At 42.7% G+C, this 20,454-nt stretch overlaps 1 protein-coding gene across 1 annotated transcript in view; it reads right to left on the minus strand.

The window, feature by feature from the left end:
* Positions 1-20,454, minus strand: part of LOC149146552 (magnesium transporter MRS2-3-like) — a 203,673-nt gene that overhangs the window by 90,864 nt on the left and 92,355 nt on the right. The window contains exons 4-5 of the mRNA XM_089452960.1: positions 5,136-5,317; positions 4,853-5,033 (exon numbers count right to left, since the gene is read on the minus strand). Coding sequence (XP_089309086.1) covers positions 4,853-5,033; positions 5,136-5,317 — 363 coding nt within the window. The remainder of the gene's footprint in view (positions 1-4,852; positions 5,034-5,135; positions 5,318-20,454) is intronic.

Here is a 20,454-nt window from a genome sequence, read left to right on the forward strand (position 1 = left end):
TCATGCCTCAAGAACGTATTGGGACGACATGTGACGATCGCCACAGAGCTACCCCCACTAGATGATGAGGGGCATTTGGTTCTTGAGCCTGAGGCTATTTTGGAGACCAGGGCGAGGACGTTGCGGAGCAGGATTATCAGAGAGTATTTCCTACGGTGGAGGAACCTACCGAATGAGGATGCTACATGGGAGGGGGAGCATATCCGACAGCACTGTGCATTACAGTTGCTTGGGGACAAGCAACATTTGGGAGGGGAGGACTATGATGTCCCCTCTAATTAATTTCACCGAGTAACTACACCAGTTTTGCAATTTTGTCTAAGTTGTGTCAATTTTGATATTTTGGGTGCTTAAATTAGGAGAAGTGGGTTAGGAGGGCCCCACTTGACTAATTTGGCTAAGGAAGGTCCCAACATAGGAGAAGAAGGGAAAATTGAAATGATAGTGGATGGTGGGGGCCGCCCCAAAAGGGGAATACGCACCCCTTGAGCTAACTTGCACTTTTGGAGGGAGAGAGCCAAGGTGAGGTTGATGCATGGGGTCCACATGGAAAAAGGGGGCTCAAGGATAAATAGGAGAAAAATGCATCATTTTGGGGCTTTTGAACCTTTGTTGTTCACACTCACCTAACACGCTTGAGTTGTTGAGCCAAGTCTGCAAGTGTTGTTCAGCACATGAGATTTTCATGTGAAAATCTCACCCTACCTTTGGTGGACTTTGAGTGTCAGCCCAAGGAGGAGGATCTACACTATTTGGGAGTTGTTACAGATGTTGCACGAGACATTTCATTGGATTTATTCAGCAATTTGGGTATAGGAGAGAAAACGCACTTCCGAAGAGAGCGAGTTGTGGAGCAGCAAAGTTGTTGCGCTTTCCGGGAGAGCACGGGGCCATCTTTTGTTGAATATTTGGAGTGCTAGGAGGTTTTGTGGAGTTTTCGTTGGAGCAGTGACACCATTTTAGAGACTATGTGGCACTATGTAGAGGGAGTTCCTAGGCCCCATGTGGGAGCTGGAAGGAGAGACATTTGGGGCCGAATTGAGCTGGGATTTGAAAAGGCATCTGGATGGGAATTTTGCTAGCATTTTCCATCAATTTGGAGGAGCTTAGAGGTGATATCTCCAGGTGGGTTGAATTACCCAGCGGTTGGAGGAGCATGTGGAAATTGAGCCAAATTTGGAAGGTTAGAATCAAGCCCAACCCTTTCTCCGTCTTCTTGGGTTTATTGAGGAAAGGCCAAGGTTAATTCGGCAAAATTTTCTGAGCAATCTAGGGGCCTCAAATCGGAACTTCTTTCCAGCCAGCAGTGCATATTTTCAGGACAGCGAAGAGCATAGAGGAGGAGTCACTTTCCAGCATTTGGGCACCTTGTTTTCTCACTTGGGGTTTGTCTAGCTTGCTTTTGGCAAGCCCAGGTGCACTTGTTCATACCCATTGTACTCCTACCCAGTGAAACATGAATCTTCGATCTCTCATGATTAATCGCGAGCCAAACTCTGCTCTTCCCTCAAACGATCTGATTCAACTCTAGTTGAGTCAAACTCGCGTTGACCAAGTTTGACTCGTGGTCAATGCGAGTTTGACTCACGACTCACCAATTAATTGTGATTTAGGCGATTGAGGTGATTTTCAGCACTCTTCTCAGCGAGCATGGGCTTTAACGTTTATGGTTGCTGCATTGTTCGCCACGTGGTTTAGTTAGGTTAAAAATTAAATGCCAATCCGTAACTCACTTCTCACTGCTCAGGTCTGACAACTCATACACCGATAAGGTAATAGAGGCATGGTTTCAGCTTCAGTTTACTCCACATAATGGAGGCGTAGTGTGCAGTGTTCTCCAACGTTAGCTTCAGCGTGTGCTCTGTCAAAGATTTCAATAGCAAACCATTATCATAACATTTCAGCAGCAAACAAGAGATTTCAGTTACTGCTTTTTTACTGATTAGTATGCAGTATTTTATAAACTTCTAGAAGCAGATGCTTCTGGTTCTATGTAGTCACTGGTTAGGATCATATTTGGACTCATTAACTATATGAGATACTTATTCATTCATGATATTTTGGACATCTATTGATATTATGCATTGTTTGGACATGGCTTTATTGAATATCAATGAAAAATGTTTTCTTGTAATTCAATATATGTATATCTTTATTTATTGAATTCATCAATTTTTTCCCGATCCGATTAAAACTCTTCACTCTTTTGCCTTAACGATTCCAAGTCTGGTAACATTGCTCCTACCATTATACATAATAAAATGGCTCAGCTTGCCGCAGTTTTTTGCAAAATTTCTGGGTGTTTACTTATGTGTGTAAAAAAAATTTGTGCATGTGCTGTTATTGCTTGTTACCACTGTTAATTTTCCCTTAGGAATATTACATCATGGGACAGGATCTATTTTTGAGGGAAGGTGAGATGGATCTGTTTGTCGTGGGGTAGGACTGGAGGGCAGCTTCCCAAATGGTGGATGAAGGACAGGTGTATTTGGCATCGAAAGAATATTCACCTAGGAAGAAAATGTTCAACTTAATCATTATGTGTTCATGTGTTTCAAGTGCAGGGAAGGTAGTCCATAACACTTTCCTTCTTGACTTTCTGGTATGAGACATAGATTAAAGTTTAAACCAGTTTCCTTTCCTAGTAAAGACATCAAAGGAGAAGGTGTGATCAGCTGACTATTTTATTTCATCTTTTCAGCTCTATGATTTATGGAGTCTTATTTTAAGATTCAAAAAAAAAAAATTGTCCTTGATTCAACCAATTAGCATGAATCCAAGGCATGACTAACTACTTAGTAGCTTGAACCATATATCTCTGTCACTGAAAGAACAAGAGAATTTCTTGGTTCATTTCTTGTGTAGTACTTACACTTCTTACAAAGAAATTATAGATATCATTCATTAGAAACTAGTCATAAATCACTAGAAGTAGGAAAATGTGTTTGTTGCACTGCCGCCTTATCACATACACAAGGGCAGGTTGCCCAAAACATCATTCCACGTAACAGGAGTGTATAAGCCAGGATATGCAGGAAGATATATCATATTCAGGGAAGCTCCTATCCCAATTTGGGAATGGCATATCAAAAAACATATCAAGCGTTTTTTGGAGGGTGTATCTGATAGGTAAATTTAGGAAAAAAAATAAAAAAAAAGCTTAACCCTAATTTCTGACCTTCTAACCTCTAAATTCTGTCACGTACGAGTCCAGAACACATAAAAAGGCTTACCAAATCATGGGATGTTGAACGAGAGTTACCTGACTTGAAGATGCCATCGAATGCCATGAATCACTTAAATTTGCTTGACGATGAGGCATCAACAATAACCTCTTCAGCTGAACATGACATCTCTACATCTTCATGCAACATTCCCTATCCTCCAAGAGATATTGATAATATCGAGCTTCAACACATTGCTGAAGATATTTTTGATTATTTGTAATTTGTAATGCATCTGATCTGTAGACTCTAGACTCTGGAGTCTACCTAGTACTAATTAGAGTTATGAGACACACATTGCTTGTAATGTTTACATATCACATCTGCTGATATTAATGATAATCACTTTTTGGCTTTAATTTCAAATTCATAAAAGGCACTCTGAAATTATTGGCTCATGTTCATATATATATATATATCCTAGTCCTGTCATATCCAGGCTATTCTAAAAATTTATCTATCCATGCACCTTCCTTACAAAGGCCATTTTGGTTGTGGGCACTTACCGCATCCATTGGTGCCATATTTGAGTACACCAAATCTTGCATAAAACTGATTTTCTCCTTCAAAGAAAGTATCAATCAAACAGGTATGTTTCCTGGTGAAATGAATATTCTTCTGAGGACATAGTCTACCTTTGATCAATTTGGCAAAAAGCACAGGTATGCTACATTAGTATATTTGTAACACCAGAATGACTGGCACTACTACTTCACATGCAACAGCCCACCAATCATCCCCTGGTGTTTTCTTGTCTTTAACATTTTATCCATACTTTTAGAGGACTTAAAAACATTATGATCCAGGAATTTATAATTTCAATCGATACCTAGATAAAGCAGAAGGTAGTGTGAATATTCTCAAACCAACAGAGAAATCATTTGTTCTCTTCTCTCATGATCCATTTCTGGCTTTAGTGTTGGAATTCCCCACACTTAATATCTTTCTCTTGGTACAGACTCCAGAATGACTCTTCACTAAGTTGCACTGAAATTTTTCACGGCAGAAAAATTTCCCTCAATTTAGATTTTAGCCAACCACTATCCTAGTGAACCAAAAAAATTACAAAGCCTTCAGCGCTGTTCTAGACACCATCAATCATCCAACAGAAAAGAAAATGTTAACTTATGGCTTGGAAAGGTGAATTTGAAAAAGTTGTACCTCATGAGGACATTGAGAACTCTCCCAAGATTGATATTCCATAAAAGGTGACATCAATAGGGTAATTGACAAAGTGTAAACAAACAATTACAGTTTCTACCCACTGACTGACGTGCCAATATGCTCCCTAGAGAATCCAAAAGTAGAACCTAGAAGTAGCTGAAGAAATGAGATTTTACCTTATATCTCTTTGGAAAATGCAGAGCAATAGAATTGCATAAAGTAGTTTTATAAAAGCACAGTATGAAAATTAGAAAAAGTTAAATGCAAACACCCAACCTGGAGATCATTCATACTAGAAAGCAGCACATCCATTATTGCAAATAAATATAGACAATTCCACATGACAAAACCCTTCACCTATTAACTTAGTGGAGGGGTTGAGTTTTTCCTCTTAGAAAAGGGAAGTGAATGCAATGACGAAATATAATGAGCAAAACCACAAAAAAAAATTGGTGTATACTTACTGTGAAAAGCTTGTTAAGGGTACTGTCAGTTTGAACAAAATATGCCTCCAGAAGCATTTCAAGATCTTCAACATCAAGAATTTTGGAAGTAGCAGCACTTGTGTTGGTACCACTAGATCGAGAAACTCTATTTTGCAAATTGCAAATGCTGGTAGATCCTCCTTGTGAATGAAAAACATAGCTGCCAGAATTTTTGGAACTATATCAGAAGGGAGAATGGAGTAAATCAAGCATGCATTAATCTTCCTAATTTAACATAATAACACAACAGAAATCTGCTTACCTTTCTTCTTCATTGTCTGATTTCCTTTTATTGGAAGCTAAAGGAAAGGGTGCCTCATCTACAAAAGTTGAGTGAACAGGAGAAGCAAGCTCTTCAACCTGATGCCTCGTTAATTTATTGGTTAGATACATCTCCCTCATATCTCTGTCGTCACCCAGTAACTGTTCTAGCTCATCCCTCAGCTTTAATACATGCAATTAGAGAAAAATATTTATAGCTTTAAGAGGCTAAACAGAAAAAAGAAAGTGACACCAAAAAAAGGAACTAGAAATAACTTAAATGATAAAATGAGATCCATAAACTGTAGAGCAGCAAGAACAAAATGTAGCCATTAGAGATGTGGCAACAGAGGAAAAGCACTGACTTTGCAACATTTCTTGATAAAGCATTGCAGAAATCATGATATAATGATTGAAAATATATTCCAGGAAAATTCTTAGTTTTTATATTCATCCACTTAACACTTATGGCCCCATAAAAATAAGATAATGAAATGAAATTAATCTCTACAAATAATGAAAGAAAATGCAATGGGACTTGTTACCCACCAATTCATGGGTGATATCCCCAAGAGAAATTTTTCTCCATGATAAGCCTCAGTCAGCAGCCAGCAGCCCCTTGCAGCCTCCTACTAGCTCGATGTGCCATTTCTCTGCCACCTGAGCCAGCCATGTGGTCACCCACCCACCTGTATTCATCGTATGTTTAAAAGTGGGCCTCCCAAATATAAAGGTATGTATGGTCATTTGCTAATTGAGTATTGGGTTTACTTATCATGGATACTTTTGGGGTATGGATTGGTGAGGGGATTTGGCAGAAAGGGTGGGCTTAGTTTGTGCTCTTGTCCCCTTGATCTCTTTTGGAGTTTGGATATTACCCTTGGATCTTAGTCTCGTGGGATCTCCTTTATTGACCATTTGTTTCTAGGGTGGTACTACTTGGGATTTGGGTGTGTGGTCCCGCTCCTTTATCCGCATATATTACTCCCTTTCCACTCACTGTACACCATTCATCATTTCTCCCACGTGGGTCCATATTTCCATTCTGGGTCCACATAGAGCCAGCCTCCCTATCCCCTTGCCCCCACCTTGGGTCAGGCCTGGAATGATGCCCAAGAGGTTGAAGCAGTTAAAAATAAATAAATAAAACATAATTGGCCACATTTAACAGGAAATTGTCCCACAAGATGCAAAAGATGGTCAGGACAAAATAATTAGCACATGGGCAAAAGCCAATACATGAGCTCGACCCCAATCCATGGTCATCACCTTGGTTCCATAGGCCCTAGATGAGTCTTCTTTATTAATTAGGAACCCATGATTGTCCCAACCCTTGGAGGGCAATAAACCGCCCTACCTCAAAGGGGGTAATCATTTCTATATCTTACACATCATGCTCTTGTCCTTTGAGCCCCAAGCAATTAATTAAAGAAAAGTCATAAAAGGCAAAAGGCATATAAAGAAGGGTGGAAAAAGCAAGACCGGGGCACCTCATATACCACGATTTCTCCTTCCTACACATTACATACCCAGGTGTGGGCTTCCCCTTATCTAGCTACCCCCTATGCCCCAATATGTGGCCCAGGATTGCCCTTCTCATTCCCTACTCCATTCCACTTATTTTTCACTTGCCACCCCCATTAAAGGGATGCACCTTGGACATACTTGGTAAACCCCCTTTGGAGCTTGGAGACATGTCTCTAGCACATGCCAAAGCCCACCACAAAAAGGCATGCCATTATGAAGTACCCACTTTGTTATCCATGATTTGTAAACTCTTTTACCCAATTATTTTAATGACTGGTTGTACTGGAAGCCTAGGGGACGCATTGGACCTTATGCAGGATTATAGGTGGTTTCCATTTGGGTTTGGTCTCCCTATACGAGATCCTAAATCCCAAAAGTCTACATTGGCACATATAGGGTGTGCATAGAGAGCCATTGGCCTCCACAGTAGTGGACAGCGCTCCATGGATCTTCATCGATGCTCAAAGACTACTAGCGATCCCCTTTTGGGATGATGGTGATATGCTTGGTAGATTATGCCTAGCAGGCCCCAACAATAGCCCCACACTCTTGGCAAGTGTCCCAGGACTTGTACGATGTCATGGCAGCATTCATTCCAACACTCAGACCCTTCCAGAGGATCTACAGGTATCTCCAATTCATATGGAGACCCATGGGATCATTTATGTGCCCTTGGAGAACAAGGGGCCACCCCCTTGTCCATCATATTCTGAGGAATTTATTCCTCAGTATGGCACTTCAGGACTTTATTAGGCCTTTGGAGGGCCCCACGACATGTACATATTATTATTTGGCTCCTTGTGAGGCTTATTTTTACACTTATGAGCTAGTTTGGTGGGCTTGTCACCAATAGGGGTTTTATTTGCACATTATTTTATCATTAGAGGCTAACGTAGGCCCATAGGTAAATTGGAACTCCTTAGGATGCTATATATTGATGTTAGATACATTCATTTGGAGCTTCACTTGACTTGGGACCTCTCTAATCATAGAGAACTTCGCATTTTTTCCTTTAAGGATATTATTTGGAGATGGATGAATTTTGACGTATGGATTTGGGCTATTTTGCTTGTCTTGGAGCTTTGTCTTGCAAACAAAATGCTGGTTGGATATATTCTATAGCGTTGTAAGTAAATTTTGATGTTGTTATTCTTGTTGCTACATACTGCTAAAATTAGGGCTAGTTGCTACATAATTGAAATGTGGAATTAAGCATGTTTTAGCTAATTTAATGTATGGGGGCCAATATTATATGAATGAAATGTCCTAGAGATTATTTGTCTCGATAAGCTTGCATCATTTGCTTTGAATTATAAATGCTTGAAGGTCTTTTCTTTCTCTCAACATTGGTTGAAGCTGACTTTCCAGGCCTCCTTGATCAAGAAACCAAGTTCTTACTCATCATCATCCTTGACTCCATATCCCCAAGTGAATTTGGCACTGATCCCTCAAAGGGGTGATCATTTTAACCCTCTTCTTAACCTTTTCCCCTTTTTCCATAGGTCTAGCCCCATTAGGTAACCTAGGGCATCAATTTCTCGGGAATTGACCTCAGGAAAAATTTTGATCTCCTACAGGCTACTGCACTGGTGGGTCCCCTCCCTCTCCTCCAAATTTGAGGCAATTCTAATAGTGGAATCTTCGGGAATCTGAAGCCCTAGGTCTATGATCAAATTTTGCCTAGGCATCCCCAAGGCTAGATCTCAACAGGATCAATTCAACCTTCTGAAGTAAATATTCTTGTTTGGTCCTTTCCTTTCACCTTGTCCAGGATTGGAACATCATTGGTTGCTACATTCCATCCCTGAAACTAGACTGCGTCCACTTGGCCCCATGTGTTCCCGCTTTTCAATAAAGATTATATGTCAAGGACCGTTTGGGAATCCAAGTTTCCCAAGGATTATAGGGATTGAGAACCTTGACTATAAGCCTATTCCATCTCCCTCAACCCTTCGATCCTCACCCCTTGCCCCCAGAGAACCACAACCCTTGCTTAAAGAGCAAGCAAGTTCCATTCTTCACTATATCCTTGGGAAAGGATTTCTAGGGTCACTTTACACCTATCCATTGACATATACTTTACAAGTGATCCCTACACTACCGGGACTCCTCCCATTAGTGAAAGTCCATGAAGAGCAGTTAGACTTAGTTGTGGTGACAGTGGGCTTAGCCTCCACCGTTGCCCTTAACCTAGCAATTGCCCTCATAGGAAACCCTTTTAGGTCCCCTGTTGGTTTGAGTGGTAACAGGACTCAAGATTATGGTTTGGACTTGGTACAAATAACAAAAACACCCGCAACAATCGGAGAATCATGATATTACAGACATTTAGTACCCCTTAGTTATACTAGATGGGTAACAGGGTACAAGTAGATGTGAGTTGAAGCTCCGCTATCAATATACCAGACACCAATTGAAGTCGATCCTGACAGACAGGCAAACTCATCTTCCAATCTAGAAGATAATTCTTAGGCTTCTTGATTATCCATAATTTTCTGAGTTATTTCCTTCCCAACACTGAATTCGCTACTCTGCGTGGAAACTGTTGCACTACTCCCTCTGCCTCTAACAAATCTCGATCCAGAAACTTTTATTCTCTATTGACTCACTCAGAGAATTATTTTTCCATGAAAAGATTGTTCACCTAGCATATTGACTACGCATCGTCTCTCGGGTTTCGAATTGCTACCTATGGAGTGCTTTTCGAAACCCTTCTTTCGTCTGCAACCGAGCTCTTCTTACTTTACCAGTGCTCTGATACCATGTGAAAATTCGGTGATTCCGAATCCTAATGCAATTACTGATAATATTTCTTCTATTTGTTAAATCACTTAAACAAATTATTTGTAGTTTTCTACAGCAAATATCAAAATACATACACTACAACCTTCACAAATAAAATTCTACGAAAAGTAAATACAAGGAAAATACTAGCACAAATGTAACCATAGTGACACAGTGATTTTTGGATGATTGTCCCCGAAAAAAAACCCATGTGGGAAAACTAGTGCAACAGAAGAGGGTTTATTTTATTAATCTTCAGCAATAAATTATGTACAAGACAAAATAGAAGAAGAATCACTGAGAGAAATTTACTGGTGAACTTCTCACACTCCGCAGCACTTTTCTGACCCCAAAGAGGACCTCCTGCCACTATTGCTTGCCTTTCTGCGTCATCCTTTATGCAGTGACTACGTAGGTCCTGCGTCAACCCTTCTGCATCGATGATTTGCGTCCCTCCTCTGTGTTGCCCCCTCCAGATTAGAGAATTTGCTAAGTCTATCCATTAAGAAATTTAACCTGTATTCTGCTAGTTTATTTCTTCTACTTGTAAATTCTGAACAAGTTATTTAAAACATTTAAATACCGAAATAAACACAACACAGTCACAACATCTACAAATCAACAGCTTAAAGAAAACAAACACACAAGTGACACCATTATTTTTGGACAAATGTCCCTGGAAAAACCCAAAGCAGGAAAACCTATGCAGCTATTCAACGGGTCTAATATTATGCAGTATTTCCTTGAGTACAACTGGGTGCCTAACCAGCTCACTCGACAGAGAAAAAATACACGGCAACAATACCTCTCTATTCGGAAACAGGTATTCAGAAAACCTGTCCCACTAAACCCTCTCCAGTGTCTCTGAAGCTCTGCGCTGGCCCTTCTGGCCTCTGCGTCAACCTCCTGCTAACCTGTGTTAGCCTCAAACCCCTCTGCATCAGCCCTCTGAGGCATTGCACAGCCTATGGGACCCTCTGCGTCACTCCTACAGCCTCTGCGTGCATGACACAGTCCCTCTGGCCTTTGCGCTGTCTCTGTTGGGCTCTGCGTGGCCTGCTCTAGTTGATGCTTCCCGCTTCCTACTTCTGCGTTGGTCTCTTAGCATTGTCTTTGCCTCTCTACCCAGTACTCACTACCCCTCGCTGTTGATCACTGATTCACTTTTGCTTAGCAACCCCGCTCTAGCAAAATGAATGACTGATCACTCTGGTGTGTTCTTCAACTGACCCTCAAGCCTCTTCTTATACTTTTCTCATTGGTCCTTCAACGGCCGAGATTAAATCTCTAATTCACGGCTAAGATCAGATTTGGCTTGATCCATGACTTTTGGAACCTTCTAACCCTGTTTTATATTAATACCCATTAATTATTTATTTTTCCTAAGTTTAGACTTAAGAACTCCATTAAAAATATTAATTATTTTAATATCTCCCAAACCAGGTACAATCTGTCCAAACCATTTCTAAGTCTTAGAGATCTCATGTGCTTTAGCCTCTCCACCAATTTTCATGGCTAGAGCACATCCGATGCTACCCTAAATCAACACTCCCTCTTAGCGAGGACTGTGCTCTAGTAATACTCCTCACTGAGCATCACTCTGATTATCTAGCACCGGTACCTGTGCTGATGCTAGGCCTCCCTGCCCACATCCTCTGCATTGCTACATCCTGTACTGCTGCCCATGGCCCTGCCACTGCCACTGTTGAATCCTTACGGCAACTCCCTCTGCATCTGTGTTGTTGCTGATCCATACTCCCAACACTGCATTTGCACTGCATCCCCCTCTCATCATGCTGCATCATGCTACTGCACTGCAACTCAGTTACTGAGCAGTAAGTAACTGATCCACCCAACTTCTAACATTCCTGTCAGGCTAGAAACACTCTCGATGCTGAAGCTCTCTCAACCGCTAACAAGTGCTCCCTCTACTGACTTTTGTGCTGCTGCAACAACTCCCTACATCTCGCACCGTTGCACGCCTCTTTGTGCCATCCTGCACTAGTGCAACACTCTTCGTGCCTCTCGCACTGTTGCAACCTACTAGCCTCACGCTGCCTGGGGACTCCTGCACTGTAGCACTCTCTACTGCTTCATCCGCATCCATTTCTACCGACATCTGCCAGTCCTGCTACTTCTCACTTTGGGGCTCCCGTAGCAAGGATCTAATCCAAGAGTTTGGGTACCTCAAGGATCTTTCCCCTCACCGCCTGTAGTCCTCCTAACTATAGCTCGATGTCTCCCCACCTCTTCTCTATAAGTACATGAGCACTCATGGCACAATCTTCATCCTCCTCGACTTCTTTCTCCACCCTCACTGGCACTGCCTTAGAGTCAGAAGCCTCTCCCTATCTCTTCTTCCTTGGACACTGGTTCGCATAGTGACCCAGTTCCCCACAATGGAAGCACTTGACCTTGGAGAGGTCCTTCTTATTCCTCTTCTCCTGTTGTCCTGTAGATGCCAGAGTTGCATCCTCTTCCTCTTCTTTCTTGATCCGAACTCCTTTGTTGCTACTTCCCATCTTGGTTAGCCGTCTGATCTCCTCTTGACAAAGAGTCACCCACAGTTCTTCCCAATCTAGAAGACTCACCCTGCCCAATATGCTCTGGACAAATGTCTCCCACTCCTCGGAGACTAGGTTAAGTGCGGTCCTTACCATCAACTCTTGATCCGGCATGGCCCCTATGGAAGTCAGATGGTCCCGGATCTCCTTCAACCGACTGAGGAAGAGATCTATCTGCTCCCCCTTCTGCATCTGGTATGACCTTAGCTGATTTTCAAGGAGCATCTTCCTCTGCACGGAAGTACGCTAGTACAATGTCTTCAAGGTGTCCCACATCTCCTTTGTCATTTACTTCTCAGCAATATGTGGGACGACATGATCCCTGACCCCATCAAGGGTGATGCATTTTGCCTTGGCCATTGCCTCCTCGTACCTCTCATTAGCTACTAGGCCAACTGGGATAGCCATTACTCTCAAGGCGAAGCCCTTAATGCGATGTCTGCCTAGAATGGACAGGATCCTGGCCTTCCAGACCACAAAGTTGGACACTCCATCCAGCCTATCCTAATCCCTCAGTGTTGGGACAAGGTCCCCTAAGGTCAATTTTGGGGTTAAAAGCCCAAGTTTTGGGGCAGAAAGCCCAAGTTTTGGTATGTGAAGTGTAAAGTCTCTGCAATTTGTGGGCGCGGAGCACGTAGATGTAAAGTGTCATAAAGGGTTTCCACCCTTCTTTTAAGTAAGTTGTGTTAGCTTTAGAAGATCTACCCATGGTCCACAGACCATGGGATTGTATAAAAAGGAGAGTCTTAGAAGAGTCTAAGGCAGTTTTTGAAATAGTTAAGTCATTGATGAATGTAATGGGTTAGTAAGAGCTAAGAGCGAAGAGTCTTAGAGTAGAAGAGAGACTCTACAGCGATGTGCGTAGAGGCCTAGGGTAGAAGTCCGCAGCTGAGTGTGCAGACCTCTGCAGCTGTGTGCGCAGGGTAGTTAGAGTCTGTAAAAAGATCTAGAGGCCGAATAAGAGAAGTATATTGATAAGCCCTAAAAAGCTTATCGATCTACGCGAAGGTAGAACTAGGACCTAAAGCAACATCACTACCATCTATGGGTGCGGAAACTTGGTTCCAGCATCCCCCCATACTGCTTCAGGTGAGACTTCAGTCTGCGCTCTGCGGATTAATGCCAAAAGGGCCAGTAGTGTAGGGATTCGTTTTTCTAAACTAACGTTGAACCTGGGTCAGGGCCCACTAAGCCAACAAATGGTTCCGTTGTCGGGACCGGGATCTGCATAAAGAGATGTGTGATATCGCATCACTGGAATCCAACTAAGAAGGAAATTGAAGACTTGTTGGATAGAAAGATCCATGAATTCGTGGCGCAAGAGAACATGAATCCATGATTGACGAAAGAACAGTGGTTGGACAGATATTTCTACACAGAGATACATGAAATCTTCTTCTGTTCTTTCCCGGTTGAATTATACAAGTGGATCGTTAAATTGGCAGACGGCCAAGGAAGGTGGAGGCTTGACGGTCCGATCATGTGGACCCTGGAGTTAGTGCGGAGATTGGAAACCTCTGAAGATAAGATCTCACACGTTGTCTATCATTGGCTTGATCGTATCATAGGAAGATTTGTGACAAAGTTCGCGGTCGATACTTCGGTCTGTTACAGCAAAGCAGAGCGCTGCTTCTTCAAAGCACCGCCAGGTAAGTATTTAAGGTCTTTAAATACTTGGATTAAGATGCTCGTGTGAAAAGCGGGTTATGCAGTTACCTTGATGTTTGGATCTATGCGAAGTAGAAAGATCTTCAGGGATAGAAGAAAAACAGGCCCTGAATATAGCCCGCTGATTAGACCTCCTCTAAGTGACGACCAGGAATCAACACAGGCTTCACCGCAGAGCGCTATTCAGTTGATAAGACAAGGGTTCCCGCGAATACTCCATCCACCCACACTGCCTCCATCTTCAACTCCACCACATACACCTTCGCCCACACCGCCACCACCTCCGCCACCGTTCAATATGGCGAATTCAGTAAAATTGCTCGTGTTCAAGGGCTTGGGAAATGAGAACCCGGACCAGTTTTGGTTCGACACGAAGGCTGTATGGGAGGCTCAGGGTATTACAGATGATTAGATGAAGAAAGCAACGTTGGTTACTGCTTTACAAGAGCATGCGCTAACGTGGTACATTAAGTACTACACTGATAACCCGACAGCTGCGTTGGCAGACATTCAGATTGTGCTGAATAAGGAATTCAGTAGACCTAAGTCTGAAACGCAATCAATTGTGGGATTCAAGGAGATCATGATGAAGCCTAGCAAGACACCCTAGGACCTGGATCAGAGATTGAAGTGCACGATCCGCGAAGCTAACATGAATCTTACGGATGGGCAGCACCGCGAATGGTTTGTGGCTTCGCTCTTGCCTCATCTGAGGGTTGCTTTATCACAGCAAAAGATTGGGACCCAGGCAGAAGCCCTGGAGATTGCGATGAGATTGCATGAGACACTGATGCAAGATGTTAATTTGGGAGTTCAACAGATTCACGCGTAGTTGCAGAACCTTTGCCTAGAGTTTCAAAGTCTGAAGAAGGATAGAGTAGTTCGGCCAGAGGTGCGCGAAGAAGTTTGGTGCTTGAAATGCAAAAGTCAGGGGCATGACAAAGATCACTATCCAATCTTCGCGAATTATGTTGCAGCAGGAGGGCCGATGCCTCTGAGGTTAGAAGCTCAAGTAGGGCCAAGTATAAGGCCCGCACTATGGTGTGCTATCTGTCAGGTAGCTGGAAAACATGTGACAGACAATTGTCACTTGCTGCAGAAATTTGTACAGACACCGCAACAACTCTTCTGCAACTTCTGTCAATCGGTGGGTCATGATGAGCGTAACTGTCGTAGCTATGAATTAATGATGGACAAAATGCCCACATATCAAGTGCAGGCAGAAACTCGGCCTCCGGATCAAGATGTTGGGGGAGCGCGAGGAGGATATCAGGGGCGTGGACGAGGCCGAGGAGGAGGAGGACCTGGTAGAGGTCAGGGGCAGGTTATTTGCTACAACTATGGGGGACCAGGATATTACGCACGAGAATGCACGAACCCGACACATCTATCATGTCGATATTGTACTCAATTTGACCACACGACAGAAGACTGCCCTGTATTACTAGCTAAGATACGTGAAACAGGGGTGCAACCTCAGCAGGCTACCCAGAACCTATAGATGATGAGGATTGAGCCTCGCGAAGAGGATCCTACTGTGAATATTGTGTTGCGAAGCGGAATGACGACTGGCAAAGATAAAGGAAAACAGTCTGAAGAAAGCGAATGGGTCCACAAAGCTCCAGAGGAGGTTGGGTTTGATCTAGAGCGCACGAGGGAAACATTTATGGAAGCAAAGAAAATCTTCGCTAAGGCCTCTACATTTTGAAAATTCTATCACTGTAACAACTGATTTACGTTTCCTACTTATTCTTCAATAAGTTATTTATGAAATTCCTTCAATAAACATTAAAATAAATTTTGCTGCAGATATCACATCGTAATACAGAAACAAACACATGTAGAAGAATCAACACATTGACACAATTATTTTGAACAACAGTCCCCGGAAAAAACCCAATGTGGGAAAACCGGTGCAACAAGGGAGGATTTTATTATTCAGCGATTTTTCAGTACAACAAGGTGCCAAACTGGCTTACCCACAAAGAGAAAAATTCTCCAGCACCTCTCCCAGTCCTAGTGTCAACTTGGATGACCTCTGCATGGCTGCCAGACACTCTGTGTTAGCCCCTGCTTGACTGCATCAACCCTGGGCCTCTCTGCGTCACCCACGCAGGCCCAGCTAGTGACTGCGTAGTCTCCTACTGCCTCAGCATCTACCTCTCCTGCCTCAGCGCTAGTCTCCAGTGGCTGATCCCGTCTCTCTGTTCCGTACTTGTTGCCTCTTGACTGATCCACAGATCACTAGTTCAAATTCCTCAGCTAACCCCGCTCCAGAAATTAAACTGACTGGTCTCCCTCAGTGTGTTCTCCAATTGACCCTCAAGCCTCCTCTTATACTTTTCTCGTTGACAAATCAACGACCGAGATTAAGTCCCTGATCAACAACTAAGATTAGATCTGGTTTGATCCATGACTTTTGGACCATTCTAACACAGTTTTACATTAATTCACATTAATATTTTATTTTCCCTAAGTTTAGACTTAGGGACTCCATTAAAATTATTAATTATTTTAATATCTTCCATACTGTTTAGAATCTGCCCAAACCCTTTCTGGGTATTGGAGATCTCATGTGCCTTGGCCTCTCCACCAATTTTCGTGGCTAGAGCACATCCGTTGCCACCCCAAATCAACATACCTCAGGAAGTCAGGATAAGCCAGCGGAAGAGATGGACCCTTCTATGCTTACTACTTTCTTCGAGACCTGTATGAAGCTGCTACGCGATAGCAAGGCTGTGAAAGGATTACAAGAGCTGATAAACAAGTGTGTTGGAAAAGAAAACGCTCCTAAAGGACCGCGCGTAGTCAGGAAGATTGGTAAGCATAAGGCACAAACAGGGCGTGAGATGAGGCTCACTTCGTAGATAGGAGAGTATGAAATGGATCAAGTTATTTTGGATCTAGGGTCAGACGCGAATGTTTTGCCTAAACAGACGTGGGAGCGAATGGGGAGACCTGCGCTGCAGTGGTCTCCGATTCAGTTAAGGATGGAAAATCAACAAAAGATCATCCCCATGGGAAGATTATAGGGAGTGATAGTTGATATTGAAGATGCCAGCATGTTCGCTGATTTTGAAGTGATAGAGATTGTGGATGATAGCAATCCCTACCCTGTGGTCCTTGGGATCGATAGGGTCACTGACATGAATGGGGTGATAAACTTGAAGAAGCTGAAGATGATATTTGAGAAGAAATCTCTACGCGTAGTAGTACCCCTGGACTCTACAAAAAGGCCGCGTTATACTAAACCAGTCCGCGATTATGAAAGTGACGATGATTTGGACCATATTTATAAGATAACAGCGCGAGATCAAGATTGGGTGAATCCGACAGCAAATGGACGTATTGCATGGGACCGTGAAAGCTCCTGCACATCAGATTCAGATGAGTTGGAGCGCTGGCACAACCGATTGCACAAAGTATCTATGTCGTGCTATAATATGATGACTAAATCGCTGCGTTGTGTATCGTCGGAGGTAAGAAGTCTGTCTTATTATGATGGTTTAACTAATGTTGATAAATTTATGGATGCATTTGAAAGGGAGGTGCCAGAAAAAACATCGCTTCCAAGCCTTGGATTTGGCGCTGTGCGCTACACCCATAATATGGTGGGGCACGTACAAAGACAGTTTTGATGATTGGCACGTGTACAGAAAAATGATGAGATTGCGGTTTGGTCGCCCAAAAGTTCGATTAACAGAGAAATATGATGGGAAGAATGATCCGCAATCACTTAGCAAAATGGACTGAAGTTTATGGAGCGGAGCCTCAGCCTGAGTGGGTGCACCTGTTCTGCCATACTCTGGATGTAATACTGATGAACTAGTACTTGGAGACAGAGCTCCGTCGTGGCACTGAAGAATGGGATGTTTTGCAGCAAGGATTCTTGATGACATTCAGCTTTGAGGATGGATTTGAATGTATTGATGAGGCATTGCAGGAGGTCAAGGTTGCGATCTTCAGAATACCACAGATTCCTTTAGATTTGATTCAACCAGATTGGACCACCCAGCTGCGCCACGCATGCTAAAGTGCTACAATGTGACTGCTGAAGAAGAAGATGAGGATCCAAGAAACATTAAGATTCCAGAGACAAAAGGTCACCGCGAAGTTGAGGGACCATAGATAGAGAATCCAAATATCACCGCGCCGCTCAAGACGAGACAAGTAAACATTGGCACAGATGCGGAGCCGAAATTTGCAAAGATTGGAGACTACTGGGATGATGCCACAGTAGATAAGGTCGCTGAGTTGCTCCGCGAATATCAGGACTTGTTCCCTACGAAGTTTTTAGACTTGAAAGGGATAATAGGGGACTTGGGTGTCATGAAGATTACTTTAAAACCGGACACGAAGCCGATCAAGCAAAGGCCTTACCACCTCAATCCAAAGTATAAAGAAAAGGTCCACTTAGAGTTGGATAAAATGCTTGCAGCAGGTATTATTGAACCGGTGGAAGAATCTGATTGGGTGAGCCCAATGGTAGTTCAAGAAAAGAAGCAAAAGGATGAAATAAGGATATGCGTAGATCTTAGGAAGTTGAATGACGCCTGCGTGCATGATCCTTTTCCGACTCCGTTCACCGATGAAGTGTTGGATAATGTAGGAGGACAGGAAGCATATTCATTCACTAATGGGTTCTCTAGGTACCATCAGATTAAGATCGCACCGGAAGATAAAAGCAAGTCGACCTTCGCGACTGAATGGGGATGCTTTCAATACACTGTCATGCCTTTTGGGCTGAAGAACGCGCCGACGATCTTTTCGCGCGTAGTCATCGCGGCGTTCAAGGACTTCATTCACAAATTTTCGGAAGTATACTTCAATGATTGGACGGTGTTTGGGCCGGTAAAACGCCATGTAGCAAGTTTGCGCCTGCTAAAGGTATCAGATCCCACTAAATTTGAAGAAATGTTTGTTCTGTGTTCCTTTCGAGATCTTGTTGGGTCATGTGGTATGCAGACAAGGATTAATGGTGGACCATGCTAAGATCATGGTCATAATCAATTTGGAAGTGCCAAGAAGTGTGAAACAGCTGCGCGCAACGCTAGGGCATAATGGATATTATAGGAAGTTCATCAAGAGTTATGCCCAGATTACCGCGCCAATGGAAAAATTGTTGAAGAAGGATGCTACATTCTGTTGGAATAAAGAATGTCAATGGACCCTGGATGTGTTGAAAGAAAAGATGGTCACCGCACCTACCTTGTCTTCCCGGATTGGAAGAAGGAATTTCATGTGCATGTGGATGCGTCATGTATTGCGCTAGGAGCAGTACTGACACAGGCCGATGACGGAGAATTGGATCACCCTATAGCGTTTGCAAGTAGGAAGTTGTCTAAGGCTGAGAAGAATTATTCGACGACAGAGAGAAAAAGGTTGGCTATGGTGTACGCACTCTAGAAGTTCAGACATTACTTGCAAGGCGTTCACTTTAAGATGTATACAAACCATTCTGCATTAAAGTACCTAGTTAACAAGCCTGTGTTGGGGGGGAAGATATGCAGATGGCTGCTGCTATTTCAGGAATATGATTTCGAAGTAATTGTGAAGCCAGGACGATTGAATGCAGGGCCAGATCATCTACCGTGCATTGAAACAGGAGAGGAGTTGATCCAGGTCCGGGTGTGACAAAGGACCCTTCCAAGACCTTTTACTTTAGTGATGTGTTAAATTGCATGTTTAAAAGAACATAATGAATACATCTGCATGTTGTAAAGAAGAGGAACATGTCAATTATCAGGACACCTGAAAACATAAGACGTTGATAACGGAGTTTGTCCAAGAGGGGCTATGTCTCCGGTCCTCGGAGTCAAGATGGTGTAGGCCATTGCATTAAGTGTTGTCAATAGTGGTGATGTACATAGAGGTGACGTCAATATCATACAAGGAAAATGCCCTCACGCAGGAGTGGCTCTAAGAGATGTTCCGCTACAGGAACTCTCAATCAAAAGACTCCTATCAGTATGACATAAAACTCATGCACAGTGTTGATAATATCGGTATCGGGAAAATATCGACGAGGGTCCGGAAAATATCTTATCGGAAATATCGGCGAAAATATCGGCAAAATATCGGCAAATATCGGCAAGCATAAAAAATGCATAATATATTCATTTTTTTCAGATTTCTAAACATATAAAGCAATAACAACATGAACTAAACACATTGGCACATAAATATGAAGAAATCTTCCTTTGTCATGTCATCACTAGCAAGCTGCCCCTAGACTCCACAGTTGTCCAAGAACATGCTCTGATACTACTGTAAAATCCCCTCTTAAAAATGACCCCAAGTTATCACTGTAATTTTTGGGTTTTGATTGAGTTTTCAGCGAGGCATTTCTTCAAACAGTTTGTTTACTATTGGCTGTAGGTGCACTTTTCTTCAACTTAACCCAAGTAGTCTAAACCAAAACTTGATAAATGATTTCAAATAGCAATATATTGTTATTAAAACACCCAACAAAGGATTACACCACTGATACGCACCATGTAACAAGAGAGTGAACACCTTTCATTAATGGGAACAAACCATAAATTATAACAGCAACAACTTTATCGACACACAGTCATGAAAATAAATGCTACAAGACAGAACTCATATTGGGACCTGATAATTACTCCAGCAAGCTAAGCTGGTATATACGTTGTCCAAGAAGTTCCAACTAACGGTTTTCTTCAGCGATAGGTGTTCCAGAGGTTCGTACCAACTACAATAGGACATTCGACCTCATTTTCTGTGTGTAACCAGCAAACAAGATATGGAGATACA

This window comes from Pinus tabuliformis, chromosome X, assembly GCF_031772625.1.
Source record: "Pinus tabuliformis cultivar Carrire ecotype Pingquan chromosome X, CPIR1, whole genome shotgun sequence".
Taxonomy (NCBI): domain Eukaryota; kingdom Viridiplantae; phylum Streptophyta; class Pinopsida; order Pinales; family Pinaceae; genus Pinus; species Pinus tabuliformis.